The 19,771-nt window shown below is 46.4% G+C and overlaps 2 protein-coding genes across 2 annotated transcripts in view; both read right to left on the reverse strand.

Annotated features, from left to right (window-relative positions):
• esama (endothelial cell adhesion molecule a) overlaps positions 1-3,622 on the reverse strand; it is a 30,506-nt gene extending 26,884 nt beyond the window's left edge. Inside the window, exon 1 of the mRNA XM_047042918.1 lies at positions 3,101-3,622. Coding sequence (XP_046898874.1) covers positions 3,101-3,164 — 64 coding nt within the window. The 5' untranslated portion in view covers positions 3,165-3,622. The remainder of the gene's footprint in view (positions 1-3,100) is intronic.
• Positions 3,623-5,475: 1,853 nt separating this feature from the next.
• On the reverse strand, positions 5,476-9,628 carry LOC124482682 (myb/SANT-like DNA-binding domain-containing protein 2). The gene is made up of 4 exons (XM_047043138.1): positions 9,169-9,628; positions 8,237-8,492; positions 7,486-7,549; positions 5,476-7,238 (listed from the first exon to the last, which is right to left on the reverse strand). Exons 1-4 carry the CDS (start codon positions 9,607-9,609, stop codon positions 6,335-6,337), a joined length of 1,665 nt encoding a protein of 554 aa, XP_046899094.1. The 5' UTR covers positions 9,610-9,628; the 3' UTR covers positions 5,476-6,334.
• Between the last annotated feature and the right edge of the window lie 10,143 nt (positions 9,629-19,771).

Genomic DNA, 19,771 nt, shown 5'->3' on the forward strand with positions numbered 1-19,771 from the left:
CATGGGACCCCAGGTGCGGTCAGAATTACATCACTCTGCATGTCTCTGGCTTGCCAGGCTGGACCAATCCCAACTGACCTCTTTCACCAAAGAAAAAATGAGTCAACACGATGTTCTGTTGATTCTCTTTACTCGTTACATCTCTGCCCTACAGTCCTGACAAATCCACAATCCCTGTGGAACAAATCAAAAGCGTGCTCTGGGTAGGGTCCACACACACACACACACACACGCAAGCTCAAGGGACCACCAACTTCAAACCAGCTCTGCATAATCTCCGGCATGGCAGCCTTCCAGTAGATATTATTTCAAGAAATGAGCAATTACAGATAAGGCAGGGTTGTTCTAAATGAGATGGATCGCACTCTAGGGTCCTCCCCCTTCAACGGCCTCTCTGTGTTCTGGGCTGTGACGGGACACTGAGAAGCCCAAATGAAGGCAGTCGAACACTGAAAGGAGGGAGAGAACCAGCTGTCTAGTTCCAGTAAGAAGTAACAGTTAACGACAGTAACCCTGGTCTGAAGTCGGTGAGCAGGGCGCCAGCCTCCAGTAAAACAACATCATGAAGACAGACATGGCCCAAATAAGATCCCAGTCCTGTGTTGGTCACCATGAGAGACACACCACAGGAGAGACACTCCCCCTCAGAAACCAGAAGGGTTTTGAAGCCATGGAGGGTGAAGCCATCGAGGGGTGACCCTGTTAAATAAGTAAGACGGTGAGAGGAGCCCAGAGGACAACAGAAACGTGTTCTCTGGAAAGGTGCTGAGTGCAGGCTAGCAGATGATTAATGGTGTGATGATCAGCTTGCAGATACGGTGAGGTTTATTCTCAGGTTTATAATGCTGTCGTGAACAGCAGGCTTTAGATAAGAGACTGGTTTATCAGGCGTTCACCCTTAGAGGCATGGACACAGGCACATACACACACACACTAACACACACACACTAACACACACACACTAACACACACACACACTAACAAAGCTGCAATTTCACTACGCATGTGTCACAGGTTAATCCCAGTCTGTGACAAAGTCTGCAGCTTTATATCAGAAGATATAAACGTTCATGTTTAACGTGTTTAGCAGACTTTTATATTAAACCACATCTATAGAGCCAACTGGCTTGTTTAATCAAAGACAGGAAGGTTTTCATAAACAATGGTCAAGTCCTATTAAATCTGAGTTTGATGAGGAACTGCATAGATTAGGTTAATTACAGAGAGAGAGAGACAGCGAGACAGAGAGAGAGAGAGAGAGAGAGAGAGAGAGAGAGAGAGAGAGAGAGAGAGAGAGAGAGAGAGAGAGAGAGAGAGAGAGAGAGAGAGAATCTTAGATGCAAAACACTGCCTTTCTCTTTCACCATGATCCTCTAATTCTCTTGATTAGCAAAAGCAAAAAAAAAGTCTACACACTGCGTGGCAAAGCTGAAATGGTGAGGTTTCTAAAACACATTTCCTTTTTGATAAGATTCAGTAATGGAACTTTACTACTAATATACTGTGCAGCACCTCAAGGTTATTTGAACAATTACAACACAACACATCATTATGTAGTCGACATACTGAGATGAGACAAAAGTCATTCTAATGAGTTGAGAGTAAATTACTTAACTAGTCAACAGTAAATAGATTTATTTTTGGAACCATGAACCCAGAATTTGAACGTAAGCATGGAAGTATCTGTTGAAACAAGATGCCCGTTTGGTTCGACACCACAAATCTGCCTTAATGATTTGGGGGTCGTCATGATTTTGAGTGCCATCATTACATTTGAAACACTCATTAGCTGAACATACTTTCCCACCCTATATTAGTTGTTCTTTCTCTCTATGCTCATTTCAGTGGCGTTTCTTTCCCCTCACTACAAACTTGGATCCACACACAAGCAGCCCAATAGGGTCTTTCCTATTGGTTCCTGAAGCCTGCCGGTTTAATCACGATTTAAAAGAATGCACAGTCTTCCTGTTAGTCAGCTAGCTATTCAACAGTGTTTCCTATTAAGTCTCTGTTCTCTGAAAGGACACACCTGCCGTACAACTGCAAAGAACCCCCTCAGCACGACACAGTCAAGGTCAGACATGGCAAGTTCCATGCATGCATCTTGGGGAATATGAAAAGTATGATGCTCGATCCAGCCAGGTTATCAACAGAGCTCTGAGTAACACTGCCACGGTGTGCTCTGGAGATAAGAGACCAGAGAAAGCATGTGTCATGAGGGATCAGAGGAACTCGACCTGGTCCAAGGTGTGGTGGTGTAGAACCAACACACCCAGAAACGACCTTGTAGGAAAGCACCTGTGTCACCACATCTCAGTGTTTAGGAAACAAAGCAGATGACAGCACAGATGACACTGGAACAGACTGTGAAAATACGACACCGAAAGAGAGCCCCCACAAGTTAACAGTTTCCATTTGTTAATGTGTGTATGTTCATCTGAAAGGAGGCTTGTGGATGTTCATATTACGTGAAAGATTCTCAACAGTTGCTAAGTGTAGTTTAATGGCAGTAGATAGCCACTAGATCCACTGACTTCAAAATACAATACAGACCATGTCTTACAGCAGTTTGTTTTATCTAACTTAATTTAACCCATTGAATCTTCCACTTTGATTAAATACATTTGTAAAAAGAAAAATCCTGTGTGTATCTACTCTAACTATACTATAGTTTCTACCATTATGAATCATTTGATATTTCCTGAAATTGAGTGAGTTTTCGCATGTATAGTCAAACTAACTAGAGAAGAAGGATCAGGGAATTGCTAGGCATAGAGCCTATTGGTATAAAGGGATTATTCTTCCCTGGCCAGCACAATCATGTGTAACACTTGTTTCAAATAATACGAGAAAACAAACAGGTGTTTCAGATTTAATCCCTGTGTGGAATCGTGATGCCTCTATCATGTAATCAAAACAAGAGTACATTCTCTTTTTAGGCTACATGTTTCATATTTAAATGCGTATAGGACCTATTTTTGCGAGTCTACATTTTTGAAGGCAATGTTTTTTCAAAAACCTACATCAATCAAACTATAAAGCAGACAGCGACGTTATACGGCAAACTAGATGAATGTAGTCAGTAATAAATATAACTTACCGGTAAATGCAAACAGAAGCGTCAGTGACAGCAGGGTGCCAAGTTTCCTAGTGTACATCTCCATAGTTCAGCACGCGCTTCAGTGAGTCTCAGCCGCGGTCTCCACTCTGCTCCGGTCTCCCCGTTATCTACGCGCAGCTTCGCCCTAGGGACTTAAGCCTTCTTTCAAGTGTCTTGCTCAACCTCTTAACGGTGTGGCAGTAGTTGAGCTGTCCTCGGGTTCGTCGCTGTGTTGAGGTCCTGCCTTTCCAAGAAGATGATCTGGACGTCAGCTCCACTAGGTTTTCGTTGTCGTTGGGTGTTGTTATGGGCTAATCCAGTTTTTACACTAGAACGCAGCAAGTGTCCAAACCGTCGACATTTCGAGGTCCTCTCAGTCTCTCTCCGTTTTACGCTTCGTTGTGGCTGAAGCCGTTGGTGAGGAACATGTTCCTAGTGAAAAACTCTTGGAAGTTCTCACTTTGTGTTTCCGCTCCGGCCACCGAGACACCTGTCCTCTAGTGACGCCCTGGAACTGTTCCCACGCACCTCCCCGCGCGCCGGCAGGTGCTTTGTAGAAAACAATGTGAACATGAAATTTGACACATTTTCGCAGGATTCCAAGACATTTGCAATAAACAATTTCCACTGTTAGTCACGCATTGTAGCAACAATTATGTTAAGATATTTAACTAGGATTTTTGTAATGGATTTGGGATTTTCTAAAATGTTTCATAAAGGCAGCGTGGCATGCATTACACTTATCTACATGATGTGGACTGGTCAGTGGTCATTGTTCAGAAGTTGATTCAGTTTGGCCTTTGAGGATTGAGGGATAGGGAAATAAAGTAGGCTAAATCTACCATAATATTAATCAATAGTATAAGTTAAGGAATGTAGCCTACATGCAGTCTTCGGATATAGTTTGATTTTGTAATAAGATTATGTAAGATAGTTGGACCCATACTTTAAATCGTGCAAAAATAAAATACGAATGGCTCATTTTGATAAACATCAGTGAACGACAAAGTAGACCGTTGCATGTTTGTTAAACCCTAAAACTGTAAAAAGAAAATACAAAAATCTGTTCCTCTATTCGGTCTCTATCTTGAAACAACACGTCATGCTCTATAGTGCTTTTGGTGTTCTTGGTTGGCTAATGCAAAGAAACAAGCCTCGGTGTGTTGAAAGGCGGGCGGGGGGGGGGGGGGGGGGGGGGGGGGGGGCTCCCCCTCCAGCACTTAGTTGCTCCGGAGAAGCGGCGCGTGGCGACAGCCTCGCCCTCAGAGGTGAGGACGGGCCTCGCTGCCCTTCTCCCGGGCCAGACGGTTGCCGTGGAGACGGCGGTGAGGCTAATGCGGGAGGACTGTTCAATTATTAGAGGGGAGGGAGGCTCACTTCCCTGATTCAATCACAGTCTCGAGTCACACTCTATATATATAAGAGTTTTCCGTGTAGCTGTCCTGGTCTGCAACCAAACCTCTCTTGAAGTGCGCTGAGGCTGTTTGGAAGTGTCAGCTATGATGATGCTTTATTTAATGCTTTGGACTCTGAGCAGAGCCTTTACTCAGTCTGGGTATGTGAGGGCGTTGGAACACATGAATTTCTTAATATCTCATTTATTTCGGGGCAGATTGACACGTTTATGTGTGGATCATCACAAAACCTTGATGTCAAGCCTCTTAGCTACTGTAATGTTGAGGCTGTTGACTACTAGACATTAGCTGCACCTGATGGACCTCCTCTTCTCTGTAAACAAACACTAAGTGTCTGTCCAGGCCACGGCCAGGGTCACAGGGGTCATGGCCACGGCCAGGGTCACAGGGGTCATGCTTGGCAGTCACTTCAACTGTGCTTGTAGGTGTCATTCCAGGGTCCTGTGAGTTGGTGTGAGAATCGGGAGTGTCATAGCTTGTCACCGGACACATGAACACACAGCAGCTCCAGAAACAGACACCTACCTCCACACAAAAGCAGTCATAACTGGAGACGCTACCTGCTTAAGGTGTATAAAACACACAACTGTCACACACTTCACAAATCCTTACATAATACTTTCCTGAATTATTAATCTACAATAAGGAGGATATATCTTGTATGTGCAGACTACTGAATCATTATGTTCTGCTTCACAACTGAACTGTTCCGCATGCTGATTCAGGAATGGCTCTCTGGTGCCACCTGTTGGTTGTTCTGGTGCACGACGCACACATCCATTCTCAGGGCAGCAGAAACAGGACCCACCAACCCATCCTCAGTTTATTCAGAGAACCCAGTTAAAATTCAGTTAAAATCGTTTTCAAATACCTAAAAAACCTTGTGCGTTAGGTTGACGTGTTAATGAGCCCAGGATCCAGCAGGGACCAGAGGAGAGCCACAGTGTCAGGGAGTGGCAAACAGCGGCCAGTGTCTCATTTATTTGTTTTTAAAACATGTAAACATACTGTGACAAGACTGGGACCTCAAAGCAAATCATACAGAAGACACGGTGTAGAACCAAAAAATAAAAAAGTTTCATATACAAAAAAAGATATTTTAAATGTAATATGTTTGCAAAGGCTGGAATGCTTGACAACATCAATATATATTCTTAAATATATATATATATATATTTTTTTTTTCTATAGAGATAAATTCATTATTTATGTATTTCAGGTTTTCCCAGACAGATCCTTTTTCAATAGCTTGTTTTCTTTAAAGTCATGTAATCCCTTTCTGGCACCTGAACACCAAACTTCAGAGCCTAGAGGTGAGCTAGGCGCTGGTGCTGCAGCCCCAGAGCACACCGCTACACCATGGAGGGAGGGGCACGCTCTCTCAGTCCCTGATAAGACCACAGTAACACCTTCCATAAGAGGAAACAGGAGGTGAGAATGGCTCTCTGTCCACACAACAGCACTCAGAACTCAGAACCTAAGCTTAGAGCAGTCTCTTGGGTTACGATGTCTCAAATAATAATTGCCACAATTTGCGGGAAAGATTTGACGGATTTTCACTGTTAGCTGACCAACAGCTATTCAACTGACCAGTTGAACAGAAACTAAGTTGTCTTGCTGCAAAGACAACAATCTAAAAGGAAAAATACAATTTGAATCCAGCCAGCTACGATACAATCTGCAGCCTGTTTTCAAGCTCTAACCAGCGGATCAGTTCAGTGCTGTTTTGTGGACATACAAGTTCTTGTAGCTCTCTCTGACCGTCTCTCTTTGAATACTTTGAGTTCATACTTAAGTCTAAAGAGTGGCAGCAGGAGACCTACAGCAGATCTCTGCTGTTATACTTTAGGCCGTATCCCACAGCCACCTCCATACATTCCAGCAGCGAGCCGGCAGACAGGAAGTCCAGCTCTACCTCGATGAACTTGATATAGACGGCTGAACGATGGCGGGGCGAGGCGTCTCCCTCCCGCCCCGTGCTGCTGCAGTTCCCCTGAAGGAAGCGAGTGACGGCTGAGGGTTCGTCTCGTCCAAAGTGCTTCCCTGAGCTTTGAAAGTGCTGGAACAGACACTGCTGTAGAGTCCTCTCCTCGGCCACGCCCAGGTAACAGTACGTCACCCTGGTTGCTGTCCTGCTCAGCCCCCCCTCCTCCCCGTCCCCCGTGGCCCCGCCCCCCGGCTGAGGCGTGCCCGGGTCTGAGTCATCGTCCTGCTGCAAGGACGCCGCGGCCACGCCCGTGTTGTCCTGCAGCGACGTGTCCTCGTAGCCGACAGCGTAGAGGCCGTATGTCTTGGGGATCCCCCCAGGGAGGAGGTACTGGGACGTCCCGTTACTGCAGCCCGTCACTCTGGACTGGGCGATGGGGATCCAGTCCACCTCCATGTGGAGCTCCAGACAGCGAGCCTCACTGATGGTAATGTCCAGATACTTGTAGTAAACATTCTTCCAGTTCATCTTCTGAACCTTGGTCATGATGACACGACCCTCTGGCTTCTCTGGGTTAAAGTACTCCCTCAGCCTCTTCCCCAGGGGCACCTGGGAGCTGATCTCAGCGTAGTGGTAGTGGATGTCTTCGTGCCACCGCGTGTTGTAGCCCACCCCGAAGATGGCCAGCTTGTTGGACAGGTGCAGGCGGGAGAAGTCCGTCCAAGTCTGGAAGTGTTCCCACTTGAGCTGCACCGACTCCAGCATACGAGTCACATTCTGCATCACCTCCTTTTTTCTGGGGAGAGAGAGAGAGAATAAGGTTGAAAAAACATTTAAACAAACAATATGACATACACAACATTCTGCAAACAAACACCAAACAAGGCTAATGACACGGTAAGGACAGACAATCCACGGGACAACCCGTGTCCAAAAGACATTTCTGTAAAGTTGAGCACATGAGGCGTGCTGCCGGAGAGGCGTGCTGCCGGAGAGGCGTGCTGCCGGAGAGGCGTGCTGTTGGAGAGGCGTAGGGGACTCACTGCGTGGACGGAGACGGCTCTGGCCTCAGGGGCGGAACTTTGATCTTCGGCAGCTGGATCTCCTCTGAACAGGAAACCACAAAAGATGGTCAAACCCAACAGTGAACACATTCATACATCTAACCCTAACCCTGACCAGCAGTGAAGACATTCATACATCTAACCCTAACCAGCAGTGAAGACATTCATACATCTAACCCTAACCAGCAGTGAAGGCATTCATACATCTAACCCTAACCCTAACCCTAACCAGCAGTGAAGGCATTCATACATCTAACCCTAACCCTAACCAGCAGTGAAGACATTCATACATCTAACCCTAACCAGCAGTGAAGACATTCATACATCTAACCCTAACCAGCAGTGAAGACATTCATACATCTAACCCTAACCAGCAGTGAAGACATTCATACATCTAACCCTAACCAGCAGTGAAGACATTCATACATCTAACCCTAACCAGCAGTGAAGACATTCATACATCTAACCCTAACCAGCAGTGAAGACATTCATACATATAACCCTAACCAGCAGTGAAGACATTCATACATCTAACCCTAACCAGCAGTGAAGACATTCATACAGCGTTTTCAAGCAGGTGGGCACAGTTCAGGGGCAGAGGCCGTCATCTGACGACTGATCTAGAATTCGCAGGTTCAAATCCCCCCTTCATCTGCCACTCTGGACAGAACCGTTAAATAACCAAGTGGAACGATCATAATACAGACTCCCCCCCACCACCACATCTTACCAGCCTCCATGTCCCCATCCTGGAAGGCGGAGGACAGCACCTGTGTGCACCAGTCCTCCTGGGACAGGTCCTCCATGGTGCTGCTGTCTGACTCCATCTCCTGGTACAGCCCACTGCTGTTGATGAGGACCGGGGCACAGCTCTGGGAGTCCCAGCCCCCCTGGCCAAACACCTTCTCCAGCTGCTCCAGGGAGTAGCTGCTCTTCCTCTTGCCTATGCCGTGTTCCTTCACCCGGCTGTAGCATCGACGCAGCGTCTGGGTGAACAGTCACCGGGAGAGACACCTCAGTGTGTGGAGCTAATGCTAGGGAGGTTTGGTGTAGCTTAGTGGGTAGAGCTTTTGGCTGCTGCTCAAGAGGTTGCAGGTTTGAATCCCCTGAATGAATTTATTATAATTATTAGTACTTTATCTAGTAATTTAGCAAACACCTGTGCTTGTATCGTGAGTGAGATCTTTCCACTCACTGTTACGGTGAGTTATGGGACAAATGGCAGAAGTAGTTAACCTGTTGGAATATGTGTTTGGGTGTTCATTTAAAGGATGGTACAGTAGTTAGCAATAGACAAACCTATGGTGGACTCTTACTATCTTTACAAGGAAGGCACCAGTTACCACAATGTTATAAATATTGTATATTGTTACATGATATAAAAAAACAACCATACAGGCTACCCTAGGAACAACAGCAGCTATCTGTAAAGGACCGACACATTCAAGTTTCACAAACCTAATTATTCCTGTATTGTGTGTTTGCTAGCAAGATGCCAGAAGTTAGCTAGCTACTACTACTTGAAGGCTAGCTATTTACATGTTGTGGACATTAGACGTAGCTAGCTAGCTACTTTGACGTCTATCTAGCTACCAGCTAGCTGCCCCTTTAGCACGCTAGTTCCTATTTCTTGCTAATACATAACCTATCTGTATATTTTACCTTCATCCTCTCCCTGCACTGGGACGGGGTCCTCTCGTACCCCAGCTCTGCCAGGGCTCTCGATACCCGCTCGTACATGGCAGGGCCGGGAGCCTTGCCCGAGAACACGGTACCTGCCACCTCCAGCTGCTGCATCCGTGCCTCTGTCAGTCTTTCGTTGCCCCACACCGCGATAAGGGCGTTTGTTTCGGATGGAGTCCAAGACATCCCTCGGCAAGCGGCGAAATTGTTTGAGGATGAAGCCAGTCCACTTCGGCCTGCGCTCCCAGACACCGACAACCCCGCGTTGAGAGGAGAAAATCGATTAGGTGTGGAAGGATTAGAAAGATACTGGTTGCTGTCGCTTAAATCCTCTGATTCGGGTGATGGTACCTCCGTTTTTGGTATCTTCAGCGGCGTCGATATGTCGGGAGAATGATCAGCGTTCCTGGGCGCTGCCATCTTGCTTCTGTTGCTAAGGGGAGGGGGATGGGAGTGGAGGGACGTAATATTTTCCCCTCTGATGACGTGAGTGAATATCATTTCAGTGGGGCTCTTCAGAATTAATGAACTAATTTAGTAAAATAGGCTTCCGATGAGGGAACAAATTCAGCTTCCGACTAAAAATAATAAGAACAAATTAGGCTATATGTTCAATCTAGCTGTTCAGATCCAATCGTAGATTTTACATTTATTATTAGCCTGTTTTATTTTTTTTTAAGTTTAAACAAAGTCAAGTAGCCTACTGCAGGGCTGCATCTATTGTGTTTATGTTTCTCTACCAGTATTATGCTGTTAAATCCTCACTGACTGTGAAACAGCCCCTGCATCTAAATCTGTATTTTATTTCAACAGGATAGGCCTATTATGGGAATGTGGACAAAACAGCCCCTTATTTGATTGCAACAATAGCGTTATAAGAAAGACGGGTTTCAACGTAGGCGCCAGTCCGTGTCACCAGAGAAGACGGTCGATAAACGGAAAAGGTGAGCGGGTCCGGGTCTGCCCTCTCGCCTCGCGTGTCATCTACGGGGGATTAGAGGTGGAGGACCCCTGTCATCATCCCATCAACATATATCGAATGATGCAGAGTTCATCTTTGTTGAGAGACAGAGTATAATTGGGCTTCCTCTCAAATATCTTCAGATTTCTGAGTTTAATCCGGACGCTTCTCCAGCTGTCCGTTGTGAGCTCGAGACCAGAGGTTATGACATGGCCTGAGGAACGCTCTCCTTCTTTGACAAGACGTGAGTTCTGTCCTTGTTAAAGGTCAGGGACAGGAAAAGACAACTCCTGGACATACAGATCCATCAGGACTGCTGTCACACTGAAAACGTTAGCCTATATCAAACGCAAACCTTGAAACTACTGTCAACGAATACAACTTTTAAAATCGTTTTTAAATATAGTGTGTGTATGAGGTATAACCTCGTGGCTTGTGCTTTTGATACAAATTTGTTTAGTGCTTCATCATAACAATTCTGAAATCTCTTCGTCCTGATAGAAGAGCTCTATACCTCAGAAGACAGGGCTCGTGTTTTCAGGCTATTTGCTAATATGCAAATCTGTACAAAAGACTCTGATCTGTTAATCTATGCACCATTAAGAGGTCCCTATTATAGTCTATATACATGCACAGACATAACCAAAGAATAATGTGATGATGTCTATATTTGTGCTTGTTCTGGATAAATACATCACCATGCAGTGCTGAAGGCTAAGGTCCTATTAACTGAAGTTTGAAGACAGATCACTTTGTAATTATAGAGCGCTAGTCAAAACAAGCTTAAAGATGACTTTGGAATTTTAAGTTTCACGTGGCCTCGGCATACATTCTATTCACGTGTACTTTTTATTCAAATGCTATTCCTAAGAGATTGGATTTGATTAAGTGGGAAGGATATCACACTTGAATATTATAATGCTTATTTTTAATCAGCTATTGTGTGCTGTGTCTGGGAGGTGCGTATGTGCAGGTGTGGCACTGGTTTGCAGTAAATTTGTCTTATCTGATGGTATTCTTGCAGAAAATTGCTTGTTTTGATCACTTCTCTATTTTCCTAATCAGGCCACTTTTTCAACATGGTCCCGCCGGCGCAACAACATTATTAACCCTACACCTTAATATTTTCACATTTGCATATCCCAACCCCATCACCTCCATCAACGCTACTCCCTCGGGTCGTATATCTCCGACAAAGCAGAGGGGGTAATTTTGCGGTGTTCTTTTTTCCTCCTTCATCACTGCTCGTAATAAAAAGGTGTTACTTCTTCATTAACAGTACATTTGGAACTATAATTGTTGAGATTTGTATCCACAGCTTTTACTTAGCCTACATGATGCGTAATGGGTTGCGCAGAAAGCAAAACAAACATCACTGAAAAACACATATCCATAAATATAGACAATTATTGGAAATTGGTACATTTGGCACATCTGAACGGCTCTATGCGCAGTCAACAACAGTAAACAATTTCCTGGTCTGGTGGTGAATTTATCTGAATTCCATGATAACCCATGAGCGTGTCCCATGTGTGCTGTACGGTAGTGCTGGTCACCCTCACTCCACTGTGTTTCAGGCAGTGCCAAGGAAACATTCATTCACTTATCCTGCATTTGTAAAAACATTTAGCCAAGCTCCACGCATGCTCCCAAGTCTTCTCAGTAATCTAAGAAGTAAAAACAGGATTTCAGAACCAACGACTGCAAAAGTGCTAGAATAACACAAACATATAGTAATTGAAGAGAGAATAACTATTATATAAATTGCATGAATGTAAATATTAATTATTCCTTTCTTTTCTCCTTCTTTTCCTACCTGTGATAGACTGGGTAGCTCATGTAACTGTTGGACTAGGTAGTTCTGAGTGAGTCATCGGTATTCGTGGATTTTTCACCCTCATCATGGATTGGGTTTTTATCTCGTTCCCTTCCGCTGAGTGCTCGGTATTGAATCATTATCGTGCGAGTGTGAACGGTAATTGCCTGCGGTCGTCGCCAGCGTTGATTGCCGCACCTGCAGTGAAAACACCAGCCCAGGCTAGAGACACTCACGGTGCAAATAAATACTAAGAGTAGACAAAAAAGCTTAAGTTGTTGGGAGATGAATATAGTCTAAGAACACTTGACTTTGATGACTTAAGTATGAGTTTGCACGAGTTAATATCCTGCTCCACCTTGTCTCTTGATGTGTCATTCAGTCTTAGTTAACATTTTGAATAAAACATATAGATAACGACTTCCCATTTATGCAATATTATTACATTTGAATGCGATAAATGCTGAATATGTTCAAATTAAGCAGCAAAGTTTTTCTATGGAAGCTTCACAGCAGTGTGTGAATTATTTAAACAAATCAAAATGACATCACACGCCAAATGAATTCATTCGCCTCCAACGCCTGCCAATTACGAACGAGACTTGGCCTGTCGTTTCTTCCAATCGCCATGTCCTCAAACAAAAGGACCCTGTCAAACCCCGTCCCCCCTGATAAACCCCACGCCCTCACACATCCAGCCACACCATCCCAACCAGCATTTACCTCCGTGACTTCCCCCAGCTGAGCCCCCCCCTGGGACACCCCACCCAGCTCTAACCACCCCCAGGCTCCCCAGGCCCAGGTGTTGTCTTCTGCCCAGACGGAGGGGTAATTCGGCCCGGCACATCCCAACACACGTGCACCCTCATCAGCCAGGCCCTCCCAGGAGCCAAGCCTTCAACATTAAACACTGTCTCATTAGCTGCATGCGGACGAGACGGACACCCTAATGAGAGATGGTGTAACGACCCAAAACATCTGATCTCCACCCGTGCCAAACAAAACAGTCAGGTAGGCCCAGGGTCAGGGCCAAAGCCAAGACACGCCCCAGTGCCTGTGATGCAGGGGAGGAGGAGAGGGGAGGAGGAAGAGGGGAGGCAAGAAGAGATGGAGGAATCAGGGACTGAAAGTATTCAAGTTCAAGGCTCACAAAGAAGGTGTCGGCTTTAAGTAAATAGAGGTCAAATGAGGCACGTGTTCAATAATATCTTATTATTATTATTATTAATAAAATATGTTACTGTTTCTGGTATTTTATGGACAGAGTTACAACAATGAACTTAAAGGTAATTGAACCACAAATGCTTGAGATAAGATGACACTTTATTCATCCCAGAACATGTTGCAGCTGCAGGGATACATGTGAACAGAGATCAAAACAAATAATGAAATAAGAAATAAAAGGCAGTGAACAAATAATAAACGTATAATATAAACAGGCAGGGCACTATTCATTATATTTAACTGCCACAGACAGATTTCTGTATTAAGGTTTATTCCACAGCTAATTAGCATCTCATAAATGATGAATCAGAAGTCAGGTAATTGGCTGGTAATGATGACATCACCACATCAGCACAAAGTCCGGTATCGTGTTCCTTACAACCTCACCTCCCAGCACACAGCCTTTGTCTGTTCTGGAACATTCTCTCCGTAATTATTTTACAGAGAATGTAGAAGACAAAAAAGATATCACCAAATAAGGTTAAAATAAAGTTGACCAAAAGACTACAATGCTGAAATAATGACTGAATTACCACGTAAATGAACTAATAACATTTTGACAACTTGTGCAAACAAAAATCCCTTATGGTTCTTTTAACGCGGAGCACTTGCAGTACAGCTATCATAAATCTGACTTCAAACTTCAACATGGCCCTTCTTCTAGTCAGCAACTCCTATTGAGACAGTTAATTGCACCTTCCGCTCCATTGAATGCAATTAATCCCCTCTATGTCAAATCCGGGGGGAAGAGGGAAGAAAGATGGCAGAAGAACAGTAAAGATCCCCACTGGTCATTGTGTTTTGATAACACGGCCTCTCTCAAGTGTCCGAGATGGCGATTGATGTCGTCGATTAGAGTTGTCAGTAGTGTGAGTGATAAAGGGCTCGCACCGTGGCGTGGCTGGGGGTGGATGGGGGCAGGGAGGATCCCGGGGCCCCCAGTGGACAGCCCCTGTCCCCCCTCTTCCATGACCACAGATGTGGGGCAGCTGGGGCCTCCAGCCCTCTGATCTGACCACAGCTCAATACTCCATTACCCCCTGCAGCTGTCCGGCTCTGGAGCGCTTTCACCATCCTCCCTCCCTGACCTCTCTCACCATCCTTCCTCCCTGACCACTATCACCATCCTCCCTCCCTGACCACTATCACCATCCTCCCTCCCTGACCACTATCACCATCCTCCCTCCCTGACCACTATCACCATCCTTCTTCCCCTGACCACTATCACCATCCTTCTTCCCCTGACCTTTCTCACCATCCTCCCTCCCTGACCACTATCACCATCCTTCCTCCCTGACCACTATCACCATCCTTCCTCCCTAACCACTATCACCATCCTTCTTCCCTGACCACTATCACCATCCTTCCTCCCTGACCACTATCACCATCCTTCCTCCCTGACCACTATCACCATCCTTCTTCCCCTGACCACTATCACCATCCTTCTTCCCCTGACCTCTCTCACCATCCTCCCTCCCTGACCACTATCACCATCCTCCCTCCCTGACCACTATCACCATCCTCCCTCCCTGACCTCTCTCACCATCCTTCCTCCCTGACCACTCTCACCATCCTTCCTCCCTGACCACTATCACCATCCTCCCTCCCTGACCACTCTCACCATCCTTCCTCCCTGACCACTATCACCATCCTCCTTCCCTGACCACTATCACCATCCTTCCTCCCTGACCACTATCACCATCCTTCCTCCCTGACCACTATCACCATCCTTCCTCCCTGACCACTATCACCATCCTTCCTCCCTGACCACTATCACCATCCTTCCTCCCTGACCACTATCACCATCCTCCCTCCCTGACCACTCTCACCATCCTCCCTCCTCTTCCTTCCCTGTCCTTCCCTGTCCTCCCCTGTCCTCGCCCCCTACTGTCCCCTGAAATCCATGAAACGAACGACAACCTGACGTTTCAGCCGTCACCCATCTTCCTGAACCCCCTGCATGGTAATTCACTGTCAGCTGTGTAGTAATGAGTGTGCCTGGTGAGGGAAAATTGGCCTGCTCGCTGTCTCCTTGCTTGCGATGATTGATAACTGCAATAAAGACTGGAGTTCTCAGTGAGTGTATATTCCGGCCATCCGATCTTATCTGTGCTTGCTGAGTGGCCCCAATTAATCTTTCTTACTATCCAAGTCACAGCTTACAGTCCGGCTGTCTAATCCTTTGACAGTCGGTTTGTCCCCAACGCTTCCTTTAATGGTGAAATATGATACCTGCAGTGATATTGGTAAAACTTGTCAATTATGGAGAGGTGGGGGGCGTAGATAGTGAGAGTTGCGACTAATGAAACATTCTGGATCCCCGGCAGATCTCATTTGGTTAGCTGGGTCTGGTTCTCTTTGTTGGGGTTCTGAGGTTTAGTGTTGGGGTGGCGTTTGGTCTCATGACATTCTCCTCGGGGTGAAAGGTCTTTCGCCAAAGTGTCAGCAGCTGGCAAATGACTCCTTACAGCTCATCAACCCTCCACCCACCCAACGTGGGAGTACACACATGTGTGTGTGTGTGTGTGTGTGTGAGGGGCATGCTGGCCGCAGAGGTGTCCTGCTGTGAGCCTAATGAAGAGGAGCAAGGAGCAGAGCTGTTCCCCTGGAGCACAGCAGGGGGGCTGGATATCTCCTCAGCCCACGCCCTCTCCCCCCCCTCTCCCCCCCCTCTCCCCCCCCTCTCCCCCCTGTCTCAGTAATGCGGCTGCACGTGTGGCCCCTGCCCATCAATATAATATCCATGAGTGTGTGTGTTTGTGTGTGTGGTAGCAGGTACTATATGTGTATGTTTGTTTATGTGTGTGTGTGTGTGGCAGTAGATACAAGGGAAGAGTGTGTTTGTATAAATTGGTTTGTAGTTAGTTACTTGTGTCTTTATATTTGGTAGTTGAATGTTTGTGTCTCTCGTTGAGTAACCGTGGTTACTGGGGGGGATCAAGCCAACTCCAGAAACACCCTTCTGAAATGATGGAAAACTGCTTCAAACCGGTCCGGAGAGTACCACTGAGAGACAACCCTTCTCACTCTGGCTTAGTCACCACACTTTCTATACAAATGACTGGGGCTATCTACATGGCATGAACAAATCCACACACATACACACACACACAAACACTGTTGCCAGTGTTAGTCCACCCTTGCTTGTAGTGCTGATGTAATCCCAGCAGTGATTGCGTTTGCGGGGCGCTGGGAGTCTTGGAGTGGCCTGTGCGTCCTGCAGCCCACCGGAGAGCCGAGCCCTTCACCTCCACCGACTCAGGAGGCTCAGGAGCTGCCGTCAGCACAGCGCTTCACATCCACATCTAATCCCTCTGCTCACAACCTGAGGCAGATCCTGACCTGATTAGGACTGCCGATGATTCTGTCCTTCATGTCTACATTTTGCTCTATTTTAAATGGACAGCTGAGGCTGTAAAATGTGACATGTCTTCCAAGATAATCGAGGGATGTGAGCCATGTCTTTTGGAGGTTTACGAAGGTAGTGTATAGGTGAGAGATCCGTGATAGATCTGTTTTGTCCTTGACAAGATTCTTACTCTTGGAAATGGTCTTATTGTAGTGTTGGACAGAAAGGACAGAAAGAGAATCTGACTTTAAAGATCAGTGGAATGTCCGTCTCTCCCTCTCTCTCTGCCTTTGAAGTCTCTTCCATTGGACTTCAACACTTCAAAGAGCAGGCGTTCCTTCCTCCCTCCATCTCTGCTGGCATCTCCATCACCACATCCTCTTCATTAACTCCAACCTCTTTGTTTGCAAGGGGGGACCCCAGATGATGCCCACATGGGTCGTCCATCACCCCTGACACCCCCCCAGCCCCCCCCTGCTTATTCAAGCAGGATGCGGCCCGTGGGCTGGAGGTGGACAGGGCCAAAGCAGCCGCTCTCCTGCGTGTCTCTAATGTGCTAATAAAGAGGGCAGGATTCCCCCGTGGTAATGGCTCTCCAGGGGCATGCTGGGTAATTAAAGGGCTGCCTCTTTCTGTGAGCTGTAATCACTCAAGTCAGGGAACACGCGTGTGTTATCCTGCACGTGTGATCATGTTGTACATTTATGATCATATTATGCATGTATGAAGAAGTTGGGAATATTTTGAAACGGAAACTGTGGTTATATGTGCAGAAGACCTGTGGACAAACATGTACTGTCATGAAAAGAAAGTAGTTATCTGTAGGAAGTGGATATTGATGGATGTTAGATGCTCTCAACCCCTCCATCCTTCTTGTTTGGTGGTTTTAAACACTGTAACTGGGACTTCACAGACACACTGGTGAGTCTCTCAGTGACAGAAGACTAGTTTGTGATTTGACTAAACAATTTGGTCATTAGTTTACAGTAAGACCAGCTTTAGTGTCTCTGTCCAGTGTCCACACGTCCCCCTCTGTGATGACCGTGTGTCTTCTCTATCAGGGGCTTCATGAGCAGAGAGGAAAGTTATATTGGAGTCAGATAGCTGAGTGGTTAGGGAATTGGGCTATTACTCCAAAGGTTGCCAATTTGATTCCCGGCCGTGCCAAATAATGTTGTGTCCTTGGGCAAGGCACTTCACCCTACTTGCCTCGGGGGGAATGTCCCTGTATATACTGTAAGTCACTCTTGATAAGAGCGTCTGCTAGATGACTAAATGTAAATATTGGGGGAGAAGACTCCAGTAAGAGGAGGGGGTGGAGGGGGGTCGGGGGTCCTTGGGGAACCCCTCTCTGAAGGAACGAATACCATCCTGTCCCTTTCTTTGTTCTTTAATGAGTGTGTCAAATGCCTGTGTGTGTGTGTGTCTGTGTGTGTGTCTGTGTGTGTGTGTGTGTGTGTGTCTGTGTGTGTGTGTCTGTGTGTGTGTCTGTTGGCCCTTAACATCTTCAGTCACCCTATTTCGTCAGTTCAAGAAGGATGAAACAGTTTTGTCCCCATCGTGTTCCCGTCCTGCGTCCTCACATGAGGGCAGAGACCCAGTGTCTGCCTCGCCTGTTGAACTCCCCCAGTACTTCAGACTCAGCTTCCACACTTCCCATGAACTCATGGACATGACAGAGTTATATGCTGTTCAGTGGTATTTTCTAGCTGTACAGTAATAATCCAGAATAGTTTGAGTTTCTAAATAATACACACCCTTCAGTACACCTCTACACCAGTCACGAGGAACATTGAGTGACCGACTCACAAGCCTGGTTTGAACTTTATAAACGTTCTGACTCAAGGATGTTGTTGTAATTATGTTTAGGGACTCGGTTTAGTGGAACACATTCTCAGACGAGTCCTAAAACCATGAGCCACTGATCAAAACCCTGTTCACCACCGCCTGCACAGAGCATCCCACAAACATCACAGGTGTCGCCTTTAAACCACCCTATAAAAGTCTTCCTCGCACTCCCCCAGGAAAACACCTCGAGACACTGTAAACCCAAACTTCAGATCCCACACGGAAGAAATACAAACCTCTTCATTAGGACCGTGTCACTTCCTCCAAGCCCATGATTATCCCCAGCAGTGGGCTGCCTGGCCTGCTGGCTCCTGCTGGCTCCTGCTGGCCTGCTGGCTCCTGCTGGCTCCTGCCTGGGAGGTGGGAGACAGGAGGCTGTGTGGCTCAGACTCAGGAGGCTGTGTGGCTCAGACTCAGGAGGCTGAGTGAGGGTCTCAGGGTCGTAGGAGAGGAGGACAGAGGGAGCAGGATCAGCTGGCTCTTTCATTTGTCCCAACTAATAAACGAGCCACTCGCCGTCTCGTTTCCCTTGCTAACTGCCAAGTAAACTCTGTCAAGCTGCGCTGGAGACTGGAGGGAGAAGGAGGAGGGGGGAGGGATGGTGTTGTTTATAGAAGGCTTTGTTAGGAGGTTTGTTTCTGATACAGACCCTTTCCCCCCTGCTCCGACACCCCCTGATGCTCCCCTACACACACACACACACACACACACACCTACACACACACACACACACACACACACACACACACACACACACACACACACACACACACACACACACACACACACACACACACACATTGCCCCGGTGGTGGGCTGTGAAATGGACATCAGACAGAGGGAAGCACAGAAGCAGAGAAGAGAGGGAGGTGTGTGTGTGTGTGTTCATGGGGCGAAGCAGTCACAATGTGCCGTCTCGGCTCGTGCCAGTGGGACAGGAATATTCTAGAATGTTCAAGAATATTCTAGAATGATCAGGAATATTCTGGAACAAAATGTAACAATGTTTTAGAACATTATAGAAAAATGTAACATTTTTTGTTTTCCTAAAATAGTCCAAGACATCAGTCTTTCCATTTTAACAAGTTTTGCTTCATCTTATGCTAGAATTGTTACCCAAAGTAAAACTCTATGATAGTTTTTCGACAATTAAGTTTCACCAAAAAAGAATACCAACGCCACAATAGTTATCAACCATAACAAGCTAAAACAACATGCCTGGTCCAGCTCATCTCCACAGCCCTGCCCAGTCGACACAGTTAACCAAGCGAGGGCCGAGCATTGGAGGGAAAAATACATTGAGAAGGAGAGGTTGACAATGAGTTCAGCTCATTGTCTCAGTCTGTTAATCATTCTTCGAACCCCTCTGGCTCCAATAAGGGCT

This window comes from Hypomesus transpacificus, chromosome 20 (assembly GCF_021917145.1).
Source record: "Hypomesus transpacificus isolate Combined female chromosome 20, fHypTra1, whole genome shotgun sequence".
Taxonomy (NCBI): Eukaryota; Metazoa; Chordata; class Actinopteri; order Osmeriformes; family Osmeridae; genus Hypomesus; species Hypomesus transpacificus.